Source organism: Scylla paramamosain, chromosome 33, assembly GCF_035594125.1.
Source record: "Scylla paramamosain isolate STU-SP2022 chromosome 33, ASM3559412v1, whole genome shotgun sequence".
In the NCBI taxonomy this organism is placed as follows: domain Eukaryota; kingdom Metazoa; phylum Arthropoda; class Malacostraca; order Decapoda; family Portunidae; genus Scylla; species Scylla paramamosain.
In genome coordinates, this window is record NC_087183.1 from 2,132,501 (window position 1) to 2,152,500 (window position 20,000).

Genomic DNA, 20,000 nt, shown 5'->3' on the forward strand with positions numbered 1-20,000 from the left:
CTAGTAAGGTTTGTTCCTCCGTCACACGACAGCTCCTCTGGGATGCCAAAGCCCCTGAACCACCGTCGAAAGATTGCTATCAGGCGTGCGCTGGTGGCATCGCCTGACAGGTGCTCTACCTCGAGCCATCCCGAGAGCCTGTCGGCAAAGGCGATATAGGTGTGGCCATCCAGTTGAAATAAGTCTGCCACTACTTGTTGGAATGGATATTGCGGGGGTGGGGTGGGCATCAGGCTCTCTGCGGGGCTGGAGGGGGCGTGCGTGTCGCATACTGCACATTGGCGCCTCTTCTGCTCCACCTCCGCGTCAATCCCTGGCCAGTAGACTGACTGCCTCGCCCTGCGTAGCATGGAGTCCCTGCCCTGGTGCCCCGCGTGCAGGTTGGCCAGGACTGTGCGCCTGAGGGCTGCAGGCACGACTAGTCGCGGGTGTTTCTCGTCACAGGTGTACAGGACCACGCTCCCTTGGGAGGACAGGTGGCGCCGCATCCTGAAGTACGGGCGGAGGGCAGGCGGCTCCCAGTCCTTGCGCTCAGCCCACCCGTCATTGGCCACACATTCCCTCAAGAGGCGGTACTCCTCGTCCTGTTCGGCTTCTTCTTCCACTTGACGAAGGTCTACGACATGCCCCATCTCATCTTCAGCTGCTGCGACTGTAGCTGCCGTCATGGCTGCGCATACCAGCTCTTCCTCGTCTTCGTCCGACCTTTCTGGTTCACCTGACAGGATCGGGTAGCGCGACAAGGCATCTGCCGCACAGTTGGTGTCGTCCTTCAGGTACTGAATGACTCGAGGCGTGGGAGGCCTCGCAGCACCTCCGCTTTCATGCTGCGGTCACGTAGCCCCATCACTATTTTCTTGCTGAGCATGTACTCATCCAAGGGACACTGGCACTCGGGACACCGGAAGCCGCACTCGTTTGCTTTGGCGCGGCACTGAGAGATGTACGCACACACGCTGTCACTCGGTGCTTGTACCAGTGAGAAGAACTCTGCCCACGCTCCAATTACACAGCGTGGGCCAATCACTACGCTTCTTACTATGTCAATTGCATCCGTGGTTGAGAGCTGCCTAAATTCGTGCTTGCCCAGGCGCGCGTCGATGCGCTGCTGCACCTCTGTGTTGCAAAGGAGGCGCACATCGGGTGCTGCCATCGGTGGCACCCAGCCGCAGATGCTGCCGTAGTCTTCAACGCTGGTAGCCCACGTCTCAAACGCAGCTGGCGACATGCCCGCGGTCGCTCCCCCTGGTCCGGGTGGAGGAGGTGGTGTTCGCCGCTGCAAGTTTGCTGGCCAAAGCTGCTGCCCGGTGGCTGGTGTGAGGTCACGGCTTTGTGTGCGCCGCACGGCGCGGTATGACGGCGCCGAAGACCACATGGCTGCGTCTGCTGGGCTAACGGCTCCCGTGGGCGTCTGTACGCCACCCATGCCTTCCTCCATTAACCCCTGAAGAAACTGCGCCATGTCGGGGCTGGAGTAAGGAAAGGCAGGAGAAGCGTGGCGAGGTTTACTGAAGGCAAGTATCCATGTACAGAGAGGGTACGGGACAACCTATCTCTGTCCCGGCTGAGTAAACACTAGCTCCCACGCGCCGTGATACGGCTGGAAGTTGAGTGTTGCCACACACCCCCACATGACCCAAATGTATGTGGCAGTTATGAAGGAGGCTAAACCTCGATTGTAACAGACCTTGTCAGGATTGCCGGAAGCTTTGTAGCTACGTGAGGGAGACAGTTGAATGTCATTTGTTTGTTAATCTTTTGTGTGCCTGTACTCGGCCTGCCCTACACCATGGAAGGAAACACTAGTAGCAGGAGTGGATTGCGACCAGAATCCCGTCTCTGCTTGAAGTGACAGTGTAGATCTGCTACAGTTCGGTATGCAGACACCGTAAATAGTGTACATGGCTGTGCTAGTCCTACCCATAGGATTAGTGGATTCTCCCAGACAGAAGGGATGTCTGAGGAGTTAAGATTTAAGCTGGAGATGATAAGAATGAAAATCAAAACAGAAAAAAAAGATGAAGGCGGCGGAGGCTAGGGAAGCCAAGAGTCTTTAGGACTCTCCTGAGAAGGCGAGAATGTATGAGAGGGAGGAGGCTGAGAAAAACATAATATTTTAATTGAAAAAAAAAAAAAAAACTCAGAGATTAATTAATTCATCTCATGGTCTGCGGAGAGGAGTGAAGGAAGATACAGTAGAAAGCCAGATGATGAGATATTTTATGCTGATACCTGAGTTTGATGAAAAGGTGACAGAGTGGTTCAGGAGATTTGAGAAGGCAGCCGAATTTGATTGGCTTGAGGAACGCTGGGTTGGCATTCTTGCTAATATGTTGAAAAACAAAGCATTAGAAGTCTATATCAGGATGTCAGTGAAAGATTTTGAAGTTTATGAGGAGTTTAAGGTTGATATCCTGAAAGCCTATGGCCTGAGGCTAGAGGCTTACAGACAACAGTTTAGAAGGGCTAAGAGAAAGCCTATTGACTCATATCTCGATTATGCTCGCTACCTTGAGGAAGTATTTGAAAAGTGGATAGCTAGCAAACGTATCACCTCCTTCCGTGAGTTAAAGGAGCTCATGGTAATGGTGCAGTCTGTTAATGTGACAGAGAAGGAGATTGTGCCACTGTTCCGGGAAAAGCCTTTAGGAAGCAGCTACGTGGGCAGTTGACCATGTGCTGGCTCACCGACCATTGTCTAGTTGACTGAGTGAGACGTCTTGCGGGGTCGGTGACAGCTTGTCTGGAGGCGCGGCAGGCGCCAGGTTGTCAGAAAATTCATACTACAGTAGTGGTGTTGGTAACAAGTCTGACAGAATAAGTCCCATTGGTAATGTCTCCACACACCCCTCGACGGAGACAAACTGGGAGCATGGTGCATAACACTAACAGGTGCAGTATGCAGCCTATGTGCCATAATTGTAAGAATACGAGGCACTTCAAATTTAGCTGTCCTAAATTAGTGACAGCTATGGCTCCTAAATTTTCCCAGAAACCGGCAGTTTTAATTGCGTCTTATGGTCGAGACCAGGAGAGTGATGAGGTCCAGCCAGTATTTGATTGTGTGGGGAGAAAAAAACAGGAGTAGTTGACATCTCGTCTGTTGATGGCTCTCCGTCCCCCGTGAGGTCTGGTCTGGACTGATGCCGTCCATTTTTGTGTAAGGGCACTGTTGAGATTGCTGGGGTTGAGTAACCCATCACTGTTTTGAGAGACACAGCAGCACAACAGTCACTGTGCAGGTATGTTACTGGGAGGCGAGTTGCCTCAGATAAGCCTGTCTGGTGCCGGGGAATCGGCGCCGTAGAAAGCTTCGCTACGGCGGAGATGAGAGTCGTGTGCCCGCTAGTGGCAGCAGAGGCGCGGGTGGCGCTAGCGGATTACCTGCTGGAGTCGGATGTCTGGGTGAGCCTTCTGTCTAAGGACAGGGTTTCGGAGGAGGCAGTGGAGGAGTAATAGTGTTGTTGCCCACTCTAAGGCGAGGCGAGCGCCCCAGTGCCGGGCGCCTATGCCCTCTGTAACTCCTAGGGCCGATTGTAATAAGACTGGGCCAACGTGAGTGGAGTGCAGAGTGGGTGTAGATGCTGCAGTGGGGACAAAGTGCCAGAAGGTCTGTCCCGCTGTTAGCGAAGGTTTGGGCGAGTCAGACTTGTCCTTGAGTCATTGTGTTGGTGCTGACTCTACTAGAGCAGAGCTACCACAGAAAGCACATGACTTGTTCTAGGGAGGGACAATTACAACGAGCGACAGCACATACAAGGTTAAGGTATAAATTTCCGTTGGATTACCGCCCTCAGTAACACGTTGATCCACTATCCAACAGCGTGTTATAGCCTCTAGCCATGTAATAATATCGTTTACAGCCTCCTAGATGGCAGGCTTTGTCAGTGCCTGAGGAAGGAGTGAAGTTCACTATACAGCTATTCACTTAAGTCCTATGTGGCTGAACACTGCCCGAGCTTCAGCCAATAGTAATATTTAACACACACCACCACAACAAAAACACGAATACAGATAAGTGCCCACAACCGAACAGAAGGGTACTTCACCTCTTACTGTAACAAAGCTTGACTGGCACACACATGCAGCCGAGGAGTCACGTCCCTGATATGGAATTCATTACAATTAAATACACTCCCTGGCAGACTACTATGGAGACTCCTATGCTATCCATATAGACCGGGATATGCGGCTGGTATTATTTTACTCCCTTATTTACTATTTACTTCCCTTAAAGCAACTGGCCTAACTGTACAATCCTCCCAATTTCCTCCAAGCAGCACCGCATGCCTTCGATTGTCTTTCTCGTGTAATAACTGGACAGTGACTAGAGCGTGAGAACGGCTAGCTCACCCATGGTCACTAAGATATGATTCATGCGGGTGGGGAGGGGAAGGGTCGGAGGGATCCTCCTCCTCGCCGTCGCCTCGCCTCACTCAGCGCTGGGTCACATGAATAAAATGGGCCCTGGATGAATACTGATTACTTTATCGTCAAGAGTATCTCTTCTACTAAATGCTTGGATTGAATGAACAATGGAAAGTAAGGAAAATTAAGTGGGGAGTATAAGTAACATCTGCGCAGGTAAATGCTATACTACGAGTTGCCGGCTAAAATGTCTGTCAGAGACATGTCAAATTCTCGTTCCCAGCCTGTCTTTCTTCTCATCTCTCTCTGTCTACTTCCTTCATTCGTTCTTACTTCTCATCATCTTTTTTTTATTCTTTCTACATCGCCTTACATTGTTGCGCGTAACACGTCCCGTAATAAACAAAAAATTTTCGGAAGGTATACAAAATTTACGAAAATTTTAGGAGACAAAAAATTAAAACTCATCACAACTATCTGGGGCAAATTACATTAAATTCAAAACTGGAAAATACATGAATCACAAAATAATGCCTACTACAAGACTAACAAAACAATGAACATCGGAACAAGAAACATGAGGGCTACAACTTGGCCCTTCATACTCAGATAGCTCACAAGGCCGTTTCTTTCTCCTCCTCCGAAACCTACCGCTGGTTCTGTGCCAAGACCTATGGTCTCTGCCTAAGACCTATAGTCTTAAATCTCCTCTCCAGAGAAAATATTAATTCTCACTTCCGGGCCTTCACTGCCCGCAACATCACTTCTGTTTCCCAAGGCGAGCATATTCTAAATAAGAGTTATTAGGCGTCTTTTTCTTTCCGCGGAACTACAACCTATAAGGCTCCGGCCGCTGCTAATAAGCCCTCAGGATGTCTTAAGTTCTTCGTGATCTTCTAGATCCTCAACTGCCATCCAATCATAAACTTTCAACGCCTTGCCCTTTAACATATTTGCCACAAGGCCAACCCATCGCTCTTGAAGCCAATGAAATTCAGCTACCTTTTTCTCAAATCTTCCGAACCACCCTGTCGCCGTCTTCTCATCAAACTCTGGTATTAACTTCAAACTCCTCACCATCTGGCGTTCGATATGATCCTTCTTCACTCCTCTTCTCGTCAAGTCATGAGGTGAACTAACTTCTATTCGAGTCTTTTCCAACTCAAATATCTTAATTTTCTCAGCCTCTTTCTTCTCATACAAATTCGCTTCCTTCTCCGCCTGAAGTAATCTCATTTCCTTCTTCTCGGCTTCAAGCAACCTCAGTTCTTTATTTCGCTTAAGTATTTTTGCCTTCTCGGCGTTAAATCTCCTAGCTTCCCTAGCCTTCTGTTTTTATTTTCCTCTCCTTACCTTTCAATTCAAGACTTTTTAAATCTTACTCTCTCTCATCCTCCAACTCCATTCTCTTCATATCCAACTTGAATCTCATTTCCTCAGATATGCCTTCTGTCTGGGAGTAGCCACCAACGCTGCGAGTAGGGCTAACACGTCCGTGGACGCCATTTTTGGGGGTAGGTGTCTTCACAGCGAGCTGGGTTAAATCTACCCTGCCATTTCCAATAGGCGCACGGGACTCAGGTCACGAGTCACCCTTACTACCAGCCTTGCCCTCCATAGCGTAAACTGAATGTGAGACCACAAAAGGCAACAAAACAATTAACAAACAACTGCCACCACCCACGTGGTTATGAAGCTAACAACAACCCTGGTGAGGTCGCCAATTTTTGTTACGACCACAAATCTTTGCCCTTCCAACAACTGCCTCAATTATACCCTAATTTTTCCTTTGGGATCTTTCGATCACAATCTCATATCTACGCTGCCACTTCCAGTAGAGGCACAGGACTCAGGTCGCGAGTCGCATTTACTACCAGCCTTGCCCTCCATGGCGTAAAGTGAATGTGGGAAAACAAAAGACAACGAAACATGTAACAAACAAATGGCCCCTCCCCACGTGGTTACAAAGCTAACAGCAATCCTGGCGATGTCGCCAATTTTTGTTACGACCACAAATCCTTGCCCTTCCAACAACTGCCTCCATTATACCCTAATTTTTCCTTTGGGGTCCTCCGATCACAATCTAATATTTGTATAATATCCTATTGCTCCATTTTCTTATCAGGATCCCCCAAAGCGAAGGTGCCTCTGGCATTTTGATTCTGCCAAGCAGAAGGACCTGAGAAGGTATTATACTGATTTTGCTTGGAATGACTACGTCTATGTGTGCTGAGCACGTAATAAAGGTGACAGTGTCTGGCATGGAGGTGTCCATTCCTTGATCTCTTCTCTCGACCTGAACCGTCCAAACCTTGGTGTAGCACAGCCTGTTTTCGTACTATACATGATAGAGAGGTAGCCCACAAACGGTACCTGAGTCTTCCATCACCGGAATCTCATGTCCTTTATATTTCTGCCCGGAATCATGCCAAGTCTGTTCTTTGACTAGCCAAAAACTCCTTCTTTAATACATAATATCAAAATCTTTCTAGATCCGACTCCCAGCATGACCTCTTGCATCTAACCAAAAACAATAATTTTGTTTCTTCATCTTTCCCTCCTTTCTTTCAACCTGAAGGTACCACTGCCATCTCATCTATTTCTAAAGCTAAACTCTTCCCTCAAAACCTTTGTTAAAGTCTTTACTTTTGATGATTCAGGGCTTGTTCTTCCCTCTTCTCCACCCTCTGATTACTTCATGCTACAAAGTAAAATCTTTTGCAGTGATGTTTTCCATGATCTCGCTGGCCTAAGACCTCGGAAAGCTTGTGATGGGGTCCTCCCCTGTTGTTCTCCAGAACTGTGCCTCTGTGTTTGCACTTTCCCTCGTCAATTTCTTTCAACTCTGTCTGTCAAGAACTACCTTTCCTTCTTGCTGGAAGCTTGCCCACATTCAGCCTGTTCCTAAAAAGACTGACTGTTCGAATCCCTCAAACTACCGTCCTATTGTTTTAATTCCCTGCCTATCTAAAGTTTTGGATTTATCATGAACAGGAAGATTTTTAAGCATCTATCACTTAACAACTTTCTATCTGATCGCCAGTATGACATGCGTCAAGGCCGCTTTATCTTCTGGTTTTCCTTGCTGAGTCTTTGTCATCCTCTTTTAGAGATTTTAGTGAAACTTTTGCTTTTGTTTTAGACATATCTAAAGCTTTTAATAGAGTCTGGCACAAGAATCTGATTCCCAAACTACCTTCCTACGGCTTCTATCCTTCTCTCAGTAACTTCATATCAAGTTTCCTTTTTGACCGTTCTATTGCTGTTGTGGTATACGGTCACTGTTCTCTTAAATCTATTACCAGTGGTGTTCCTTAGGGTACTGTTTGTCACCCACTCTCTTTCTATTATTCATCAGTGATCTAAACTAAACTTCTCGTCCTACCCACCCCTACACTGGTGATACCACCCTGCGGTTTTCCACGTGTTTTCGTAAATATCCAACTCTTCAGGAATAAACAATTCATACAGGGAACCCACAGAACGCCCGACTTCTGAACTCCTCTTCTCTAATTGACTGTATTCAGCCTCTTTCTCACCCCCGCAATGTTGCATCTTGCTGTCTTCTACCGCTATTTTCATGCCAACTGCTCTTTTGATCTTGCTAACGACATGCCTCCCCTCCTCTTGCGGCTTCCCTGGCTTCCCATGTGTTAACCAGTATTCTCAATCATTCATCCCATTCTCTAGTAAACTATGGAACATCCTGCCTGCTTCTATATTTCCACTTCCTATGACTAATACTTTTCAAGAGGGAGATTTGAGGATACTTATCCTGTGATTTTTTACTAATGCTTTCGACTCTGTATGGGGACCGGCACCTCAATGGGCTTTTTTTTTTTTTGGTTCCCCTTGGCTGGTGCCCCCCTAAAAAAAATGCATATATATATATATATATATATATATATATATATATATATATATATATATATATATATATATATATATATATATATATATATATATATATATATATATATATATATATATATATATATAGGAGGAGGCAGTAGACACCTGCCGAAACGATAATTACTCTCAGTTAGGTATGAAGCACTGTTCAGGGGGTGCTGTGAACTTATCATTAAACTCAGCTGTGACCTCACTGAACGTTTCCCTTTGTGTCTCACAACACAAGGGGGTAGTCACAGCCTGCCCTCTAAAGACAACTCTCTTCCTCTACACAAAACTACAAGCACCTAATAACACACACACCCTTTACTCAAAAAATTTTAAAATCATGGCGACTCCTACACCAGCCTCGGAGTCCCCATCTGGGGAGGGGACCATAAATGTCCCCAGGTCGGACTGCCTTTCCGTCGACGACCCTAAGTGTCTTGACACCCCCCTCAACTTTTTCTTCATTAACTTCTGCAACATTCGCGGTCTAAGATCTAATTTTCAATCTGTAGAACACCACCTCTCCTCTTCTAAACCTCATCTTCTTTTCCTCACTGAAACTCAGGTGTCTGAGGCAACTGACAGTAGCCCCTTTTCTGTTCCCTCCTACTTTCTCTATCCTCATTTTCGATCCAAAGCTGGATGCTGCGTTTATGTGCGCAATGACTTAACCTGCTCTCGTGCCCACGCTCTTTAATCTTCCGAGTTTTCCACCATCTGGCTACAACTACAGAGTCACTCTCATACTAAATTTATCTGTGCTGTATACCTCTCTCCTAACTCCTCTGACTATAAGAAATTCTTTGACTACTTAACTTCCAAAGTTGCGCACATTCTGATCATCTACCCTTTTGCAGAGATCTCCATTCTTGGAGACTTCAATGTTCACCACCAGCTTTGGCTTTCCTCTCCCTTCACTGACCATCCTGGTGAACTAACCTACAACTTTGCTATCCTCCATGACCTAGAGCAATTGGTGCAACACCCTACTCGTATTCCTGACCGTCTTGGAGATACGCCCAACATTCTTGACCTTTTCCTGACCTCTAATCCTTCTGCTTATGCTTTCACCCTTTCTTCTCCGTTGGGCTCCTCCGATCACAATCTCATATCTTTATCTTGTCCTATCACTCCAATCCCTCCTCAGGATCCCCCTAAGCGAAGGTGCCTCTGGTGCTTTGCCTCTGCTAGTTGGATTAACCTGAGGAGGTATTTTGCTGATTTTCCTTGGAATGACTACTGCTTCCGTGTCATAGACCCGTCTTTGTGTGCTGAGCGCATAACAGAGGTGATAGTGTCTGGCATGGAGGTGTACATTTCTCACTCTTTTTCTCGTCCTAAACCTTCTAAACCTTGGTTTAACACAGCTTGTTCTCGTGCTATACATGATAGAGAGGTGGCCCACAAAAGGTACTTAAGCCTTCCATCACCAGAATCTCATGCACTTTATATTTCTGCCCGGAACCATGCCAAGTCTGTTCTCCAACTAGCCAAAAACTCCTTCATTAACGGAAAATGTCAAAACCTTTCAAGATCTAACTCCCCTCGTGATTTCTGGCATCTAGCCAAAAATATCTCCAATAACTTTGCTTCTTTTTCTTTCCCTCCTCTACTTCAACCAGATGGTACCACTGTTATCACATCTATTTCTAAAGCTGAACTCTTTGCTCAAACCTTTGCCAAAAACTCTACCTTGGACGATTCTGGGCTTGTTCCTCCCTCTCCTCCACCCTCTGACTACTTCATGCCACCTATTAAAATTCTTCGCAATGATGTTTTCCATGCCCTCGCTGGCCTAAAACCCTCGGAAGGCTTATGGACCTGATGGGGTCCCTCCTATTGTTCTCCGAAACTGTGCCTCCGTGCTTGCACCTTGCCTAGTCAAACTCTTTCAGCTCTGTCTGTCAACATCTACCTTTCCTTCTTGCTGGAAGTTTGCCTACATTCAACCTGTTCCTAAAAAAGGGTGACCGCTCTAATCCCCCAAACTACCGTCCTATTGCTTTAATTTCCTGCTTATCTAAAGTTTTTGAATCTATCCTCAACAGGAAGATTCTTAAACATCTATCACTTCACAACCTTCTATCTGATCGCCAGTATGGGTTCCGTCAAGGCCGCTCTACTGGTGATCTTCTGGCTTTCCTTACTGAGTCTTGGTCATCCTCTTTTAGAGATTTTGGTGAAACTTTTGCTGTTGCTTTGGACATATCAAAAGCCTTTAAAAGAGTCTGGCACAAAGCTTTGATTTCCAAACTACCCTCCTACAGTTTCTATCCTTCTCTCTGTAACTTCATCTCAAGTTTCCTTTCTGACCGTTCTATTGCTGCTGTGGTAGACGGTCACTGTTCTTCTCCTAAATCTATTAACAGTGGTGTTCCTCAGGGTTCTGTCCTGTCACCCACTCTCTTCTTATTATTCATTAATGATCTTCTAAACCAAACTTCTTGTCCTATCCACTCCTATGCTGATGATACCACCCTGCACTTTTCCACGTCTTTTCATAGACGTCCAACCCTTCAGGAGGTAAACACATCACGCAGGGAAGCCACAGAACGCCTGACTTCTGATCTTTCTAAAATTTCTGATTGGGGCAGAGCAAACTTGGTATTGTTCAATGCCTCAAAAACTCAATTCCTCCATCTATCAACTCGACACAATCTTCCAGACAACTATCCCCTCTTCTTCAATGACACTCAACTGTCCCCCTCTTCTACACTGAACATCCTCGGTCTGTCCTTTACTTATAATCTGAACTGGAAACTTCACATCTCATCTCTAGCTAAAACAGCTTCTATGAAGTTAGGTGTTCTGAGACGTCTCCGCCAGTTTTTCTCACCCCCCCCAGCTGCTAACTCTGTACAAGGGCCTTATCCGTCCATGTATGGAGTATGCTTCACATGTCTGGGGGGGTTCCACTCATACTGCTCTTCTAGACAGGGTGGAATCAAAAGCTTTTCGTCTCATCAACTCCTCTCCTCTAACTGACTGTCTTCAGCCTCTCTCTCACCGCCGCAATGTTGCATATCTAGCTGTCTTCTACCGCTATTTTCATGCTAACTGCTCTTCTGATCTTGCTAACTGCATGCCTCCCCTCCTTCCGCGGCCTCGCTGCACAAGACTTTCTTTCTCTCACCCCTATTCTGTCCACCTCTCTAACGCAAGAGTTAACCAGTATTCTCAATCATTCATCCCTTTCTCTGGTAAAATCTGGAACTCCCTGCCTGCTTCTGTATTTCCACCTTCCTACGACTTGAATTCCTTCAATAGGGAGGTTTCAAGACACTTATCCACCAATTTTTGACCACTGCTTTGACCCTTTTATGGGAGTGGCATTTCAGTGGGCATTTTTTTTATTAGATTTTTGTTGCCCTTGGCCAGTATCCTTCCTACAAAAAAAAAAAAAAAAAAAAAAAAAAAAAAAATATATATATATATATATATATATATATATATATATATATATATATATATATATATATATATATATATATATATATATATATATATATATATATATATATATATATATATATATATATATATATATATATATATATATATATATATATATATATATATATATATATATATATATATATATATATATGTGTGTGTGTGTGTGTGTGTGTATATATATATATATATATATATATAGAGAGAGAGAGAGAGAGAGAGAGAGAGAGAGAGAGAGAGAGAGAGAGAGAGAGAGAATCTAATGTCTTTCATTCTTTCGGGTTAACGCTTTCCAGCAAGCGACTAGAGAAATATGATGAAAATACCACTGGACGGATCTCCTTTTGGACTTTCGGGTCATTCCTGGGGCAGTGTAAGTAATATAGCAAAGTTAAGAAAAATACCTGGATCAGGAACGTGAATAAGAGCAACAATTACAACAAAAACAGCCGCGACGACGATGTTAGCACCATTGTAGTAATAAGATAATCACTATTTGGATAATGTTGATAATAAATTGGATAATGTTGATAATGAGAGCAATATATTGTAATTGTGGTCTAGGTGTGATTTTTAATACTTCTCTCTCGAAGCATGTGAAGTCGTAAGAAGAGTTTGCTAACTTTTAGTATTCAAATTTTCTTAAAGTAATTGTTGCTTCTGTCCCGGAAATCTGTTTGTTATCACCTAAAGGGCTCCATAGTTGTTACGAGCACAGATCAGGTTCCATTCGAATTCCGTTGTAACTCTGGTCTCGGCGTCACCCATAGACTTTCTTACTCCGGTTCTCAAGGCGTAAAGGTCTCTTATATCTATATCTATATCTATCAATCTATATATCTATCTATCTATCTATCTATCTATCTATCTATCTATCTATCTATCTATCTATCTATATATATATATATATATATATATATATATATATATATATATATATATATATATATATATATATATATATATATATATATATATATATATATATATATATATATATATATATATATATATATATATATATATATATATATATATCTGGTGCTGAAATAGGGGTAATGACCCTTTAACACTATTGGGCAGGAGAATTTTGGACAGTGAGGTATATATATATATATATATATATATATATATATATATATATATATATATATATATATATATATATATATATATATATATATATATATATATATATATATATATATATATATATATATATATATATATATGTGTGTGTGTGTGTGTGTGTGTGTGTGTGTGTGTGTGTGTGTGTGCGGGTAAAAACTTGTATCCATTTTGTCGCGTGATAGTATTTGAATTCGGCTCAGTAATAAAACTCTGATATGTTGCTCTACTTGTAGCATTTCGTTAAGGATCTACCCATTGAATTATACTATTAACTCAGATTATAATAGTTTAATTGAATTAATATGAGTGATACTTTCTTGCCTACAGAAAAAAAAAACAACAACAATACAAAGGCATAAAACGCACAAGTATTTTCTTCATTACAAAATAAAGACTGACGGAAATTATTATGGCCTTAATTAGAATTAATTTCGTAAAAAAATAATAAATAAATAAATAAATGATTATAATAATAATAATAATAATAATAATAATAATAATAATAATAATAATAATAATATTTTTTTTTTTCCTGTGTATTTCACTAGTACAATCAACTATAATTTCCCATCATTACCATGACCTCTTAAATGTATGTATCAGTATTGTGTCATGGCGATAACAACGAATATCAAAATAATTCATAATAATGAGGAACCCCTCATGAGTTCTTTTACTTAACCTAAATATTATATTATGTCCTCCACACTCACTCCTTTACCCACTAACTGCGGCAGCTATAGAATGGAAACCGGGCAAATACTCAGGGCGCATGGCAGCTATCGTGTGGTTACTAATGGCTCTGATTATTGGCATCGTATACCGCTCCAATCTGAAGGCTATGCTGATTGCTCCCAAGCTTCGTTTGCCTTTTGACAGTATGGAAGAGCTTTTGGAGACCAATATTCCATGCCTAGTGCTTGAGGGCACAATGATGCATCGGCTCTACTTGGTAAGTTAATTATGACAATCTTACAAGTGGCGCCTCTTATAACTCTAGCGATAGACATACAACTCCCTAATGTTACATTCTATTTATTATTATTATTATTATTATTATTATTATTATTATTATTATTATTATTATTATTATTATTATTATTATTACTATTATTATTTTTATTAGTATTATTTGTTCATTTATTTAATCATTTCATACGAACTATAATGAAATTAATTTTCCTGCCAGTAAAACTCATTTAGGTCCCTTTCATCGTCACATGGTTTCAAATTACCTGCAGGGTCATATATATCTACAACCTACGTTTGTGCTTTTTACCTACAGTTTTTACTGTACCTTTTACCTACAGTCCACAGTAAGAGACTCATTGACCGACTTATGTTATGCAAAAATAGTGTAATATAAATTCGCTAACAAGCAGCATCTGCATACATTTTCCTTTTATTTGTGCATCACTATTATAAAACTGTATATTGAAAAATAGATAAATAAGTAAAAGAAAAAAAATGCAATCAAATAAATATAACAAATTAATGAATAAATAGGTAAAATCATTACAATTTATGGACTTTGTGTATTTGCATATTAATCACACATGATCACCGCGTTGGGTAATGCTGACTTATTTCGTTAACTAATTTGGCAGATCCGTCAGAATCGGAAAAAAAAAAAAAAAAAAAATCTGCGCAGCAAAAATTGTCCAAGCGCGAATGCGCAATAGTGGATCTTTGGATCTACCCCATTGGAGAGGCGGAAAACACAAGCCTTAACATTGCGAAAAAAATGTCCCAGTTTAAGGTATATTAGGTTGGTTTATGTTAGTTTTAGGTTTGGTTAATTTAGTTTAATTTAGTTTAGTTTAGGGTAGGTTATGTTAGTTTAGGTTAGGCTAGTCTGGTTAGTTTAGGTTACGTTAGGCTACTGTAGGATGACTAGACTATCTATAATTTTTGTTTGATAGATTAATTGAATTGATGAAGTTAGTAATATATATATATATATATATATATATATATATATATATATATATATATATATATATATATATATATATATATATATATATATATATATATATATATATATATATATATATATATATATATATATATTATTTATTTATTTTTTTTTTATGTAGGAAGGATACTGGCCAAGGGCAACAAAAATCTAATAAAAAAAATGCCCACTGAAATGCCAGTCCTATAAAAGGGTCAAAGCAGTGGTCAAAAATTGGTGGAAAAGTGTCTTGAAACCTCCCTCTTGAAGGAATTCAAGTCATAGGAAGGTGGAAATACAGAAGAAGGCAGGGAGTTCCAGAGTTTACCAGAGAAAGGGATGAATGATTGAGAATACTGGTTAACTCTTGCGTTAGAGAGGTGGACAGAATAGGGGTGAGAGAAAGAAGAAAGTCTTGTGCAGCGAGGCCGCGGAAGGAGGGGAGGCATGCAGTTAGCAAGATCAGAAGAGCAGTTGGCATGAAAATAGCGGTAGAAGACAGCTAGATATGCAACATTGCGGCGGTGAGAGAGGGGCTGAAGACAGTCAGTTAGAGGAGAGGAGTTGATGAGACGAAAAGCTTTTGATTCCACCCTGTCTAGAAGAGCAGTATGAGTGGAACCCCCCCAGACATGTGAAGCATACTCCATACATGGACGGATAAGGCCCTTGTACAGAGTTAGCAGCTGGGGGGGTGAGAAAAACTGGCGGAGACGTCTCAGAACACCTAACTTCATAGAAGCTGTTTTAGCTAGAGATGATATGTGAAGTTTCCAGTTCAGATTATAAGTAAAGGACAGACCGAGGATGTTCAGTGTAGAAGAGGGGGACAGTTGGGTGTCATTGAAGAAGAGGGGATAGTTGTCTGGAAGGTTGTGTCGAGTTGATAGATGGAGGAATTGAATTTTTGAGGCATTGAATAATACCAAGTTGGCTCTGCCCCAATCAGAAATTTTAGAAAGATCAGAAGTCAAGCGTTCTGTGGCTTCCCTGCGTGATATGTTTACCTCCTGAAGGGTTGGACGTCTATGAAAAGACGTGGAAAAGTGCAGGGTGGTATCATCAGCGTAGGAGTGGATAGAACAAGAAGTTTGGTTTAGAAGATCATTAATGAATAATAAGAAGAGAGTGGGTGACAGGACAGAATCCTGAGGAACACCACTGTTAATAGATTTAGGAGAAGAACAGTGACCGTCTATCACAGCAGCAATAGAACGGTCAGAAAGGAAACTTGATATGAAGTTACAGAGAGAAGGATAGAAACCGTGGAGGGTAGTTTGGAAATCAAAGCTTTGTGCCAGACTTTATCAAAAGCTTTTGATATGTCCAAGGCAACAGCAAAAGTTTCACCAAAATCTCTAAAACAGGATGACCAAGACTCAGTAAGGAAAGCCAGAAGATCACTAGTAGAGCGGCCTTGACGGAACCCATACTGGCGATCAGATAGAAGGTTGTGAAGTGATAGATGTTTAAGAATCTTCCTGTTGAGGATAGATTCAAAAACTTTAGATAGGCAGGAAATTAAAGCAATAGGACGGTAGTTTGAGGGATTAGAACAGTCTCCCTTTTTAGGAACAGGTTGAATGTAGGCAAATTTTCAGCAAGAAGGAAAGGTAGATGTTGACAGACAGAGGTGAAAGAGTTGGACTAGGCAAGGTGCAAGCACGGAGGCACAGTTTCGGAGAACAATAGGAGGGACGCCATCAGGTCCATAGGCCTTCCGAGGGTTTAGGCCAGCGAGGGAATGGAAAACATCATTGCGAAGAATTTTAATACGTTGCATGAAGTTGTCAGAGGGTGGAGGAGAGGGAGGAACAAGCCCAGAATCGTCCGAGATAGAGTTTTTAGCAAAGGTTTCAGCGAAGAGTTCAGCTTTAGAAATAGATGTGATAGCAGTGGTGCCATCTGGTTGAAATAGAGGAGGGAAAGAAGAAGAAGCAAAGTTATTGGAGATATTTTTGGCTAGATGCCAGAAATCATGAGGGGAGTTAGATCTTGAGAGGTTTTGACATTTTCTGTTATGAAGGAGTTTTTGGCTAGAGAACAGACTTGGCATGGTTCCGGGCAGAAATATGAAGTGCATGAGATTCTGGTGATGGAAGGCTTAAGTACCTTTTGTGGGCTACCTTTCTATCATGTATAGCACGAGAACAAGCTGTGTTAAACCAAGGTTTAGAAGGTTTAGGACGAGAAAAAAAGTGAGGAATGTACGCCTCCATGCCAGACACTATCACCTCTGTTATGCGCTCAGCACAGAAAGACGGGTCTCTGACACGGAAGCGGTAGTCATTCCAAGGAAAATTAGCAAAATACCTCCTCAGGTCCCCCCAACTAGCAGAAGTAAAACGCCAGAGGCACCTTCGCTTAGGGAGATCCTGAGGAGGGATTGGAGCAATGGGACAAGATAAAGATATGAGATTGTGATCGGAGGAGCCCAACGGAGAAGAAAGGGTGACAGCATAAGCAAAAGAATTAGAGGTCAGGAAAAGGTCAAGAATGTTGGGCGTATCTCCAAGACGGTCAGGAATACGAGTAGGGTGTTGCACCAATTGCTCTAGGTCGTGGAGGATAGCAAAGTTGTAGGCTAGTTCACCAGGATGGTCAGTGAAGGGAGAGGAAAGCCAAAGCTGGTGGTGAACATTGAAGTCTCCAAGAATGGAGATCTCTGCAAAAGGGAAGAAGGTCAGAATGTGCTCCACTTTGGAAGTTAAGTAGTCAAATAATTTCTTATAGTCAGAGGAGTTAGGTGAGAGGTATACAGCACAGATGAATTTAGTTTGAGAGTGACTCTGTAGTCGTAGCCAGATGGTGGAAAACTCGGAAGATTCAAGAGCGTGGGCACGAGAGCAGGTTAAGTCATTGCGCACATAAACGCAGCATCCAGCTTTGGATCGAAAATGAGGATAGAGAAAGTAGGAGGGAACAGAAAAGGGGCTAGTGTCAGTTGCCTCAGACATCTGTGTTTCAGTGAGGAAAAGAAGATGAGGTTTAGAAGAGGAGAGGTGGTGTTCTACAGATTGTAAATTAAATCTTAGACTGCGAATGTTGCAGAAGTTAATGAAGAAAAAGTTGAGGGAGGTGTCAAGACACTTAGGGTCGTCGACAGAAAGGCAGTCCGACCTGGGGACATTTATGGTCCCCTCCCCAGATGGGGACTCCGAGGCTGGTGTAGGAGTCGCCATGATGATTATAAAATTTTTGAGTGAAGGTTGTGTGTGTTATTAGGTGCTTGTAGTTTTGTGAGGAGGAAGAGAGTTGTCTTTAGAGGACTGTGACTGCCCCCTTGTGTTGTGAGACACAAAGGGAAACGGTGAGTGAGGTCACAGCTGGGTTTAATGGTAAGTTCACAGCACCCTTTAACAGTGCTTTAGACCTCACTGGGAGTAATTATCGTTTCGGCAGGTGTCTACTGCCTCCTCCCGGCGACAGATAATATAACAGATAATATAACAGAAAGTAAGCATGAGGGCTTTACAAAATAGAACCTAAGGGGCTTTAGAGACTTTTAGGAGCAGAAGGAACTGGCTTTTTCGTGGTGAAAGTTATTGGTAGAAATGAGGGTAAGTGAATTCGGACAATACCGGTTTACTTCCATACCGTCATCTTCATATATATATATATATATATATATATATATATATATATATATATATATATATATATATATATATATATATATATATATATATATATATATATATATATATATATATATATATAGTTGTGTGCAGCGAGATAACGCGATATAAAATTTAAAAAATATTATTCACGAACAAAAAAAAAAAAAAAATAATAATAATGAGAGAGAACGTTTGAGCATTTGAATATTTGTTAATAATTAATAGTTACAGTTGGGAGGTATATACATATATACACAGTGAGGATTAACGTGACTGTAGTTAGCCTTTTTAAAGCAGAGCTTTTCAGGCAAAATGGTGAGTAATAATTGGTAAGTAGGTAATGTGGCAGATGGCAACAAGGATATAACATGTTGTACAGTTCATCTCCAACATTAGATACTTTGATTTATGAAGGTATATGCAATAAATGGTTACAAAACAAATATAATAAATGAATAAGCAGTTATAATAGATACAGATATAATGAATAATAATGATAATAGATAATACAGATGATATAATAAATAGTAATGATAAATAATACATATATAATAAATAAAATATAGGAATGATAAATATTCTAGAATATGTATAGTAGATACAATAACAGTAGCATACTGATGATTTCAATATAAAGTAGTGTACCAGATATGATAACAAGAGTCTGGATACACTGTTGCTTTAGAATGAGGTAATAATTCAAATTAGTAGGAAGCTAAGATCTGATTTTTAAATTTTCTTTTAAATGTGGTGATAGAGGGTGCATCCTGAATTTGGAGAGGTACAGAGTTCCATACACGAGGCCCTAGATAAGAAACTGTGTGCTTAAATTTTTTTAAGTCGATGAGGGGGAATGCTGAGGTTATCACGGTTGCTGGTGTTGTGGTCATGAGATGGAAGGTGGTTCTGTATTTTGTTTTTATTTGAATACATGTAAGTAGCGATAGCAAATTTAGTAATGTCATCTTGTTTTAACATTTTTGCTTCTTTGAAGAGAGGATTTGTATGTTCTAAGAAATTACTATTGGTTATTATTCTTACTATTTTCTTGAGATGTAATTTAAGAGGAATTAAATAAGTTGGATAAGTTGTGCACCATATTGGATTGCAATAAATTAATAGTGGATATATGTGGGCATAATAAATGGTCTTAAGTACTTCTTGTGGCATGTATTCTTTTGCTTGATAAAGTAAAGCGACGTGTCTTGATACTTTTTAGAGTGAGGTTATTTATGTGATGCCTAAAAGTTAATGAATCATCATAAGTAACACCAAGAAATTTTATTTTTATCAGTTCTTAAAATTATTTTGTCATTTATACATAATTGGGGAAGATTTGAAATTAGTTTTACTGTAAAAAAAAAAAAAAAATAGCATGAAGTAAGTTTTTGTTGTATTGATAGTGAGTCTGTGGCTTAGACACCATACATAAAGTTGTTTTTCTTAGTTCATCATTAGCATTATGTATAAGTTGATCTGGGTTTGGGCCTGACAAGTACATTATCATGTCATCTGGAAATAATATTTTTCTAGATTAGGAAAAAAATATTTTGAAATGTCATTAATGTATA

At 41.3% G+C, this 20,000-nt stretch overlaps 1 protein-coding gene across 1 annotated transcript in view; it reads left to right on the forward strand.

Moving 5' to 3' along the window:
• The window catches only part of LOC135089446 (glutamate receptor ionotropic, kainate glr-3-like), an 88,141-nt gene that overhangs the window by 27,918 nt on the left and 40,223 nt on the right, over nucleotides 1–20,000 (forward strand). The window contains exons 5-6 of the mRNA XM_063985024.1: nucleotides 12,018–12,094; nucleotides 13,590–13,804. Of these exons, the coding sequence (XP_063841094.1) occupies nucleotides 12,018–12,094; nucleotides 13,590–13,804 (292 nt within the window). The remainder of the gene's footprint in view (nucleotides 1–12,017; nucleotides 12,095–13,589; nucleotides 13,805–20,000) is intronic.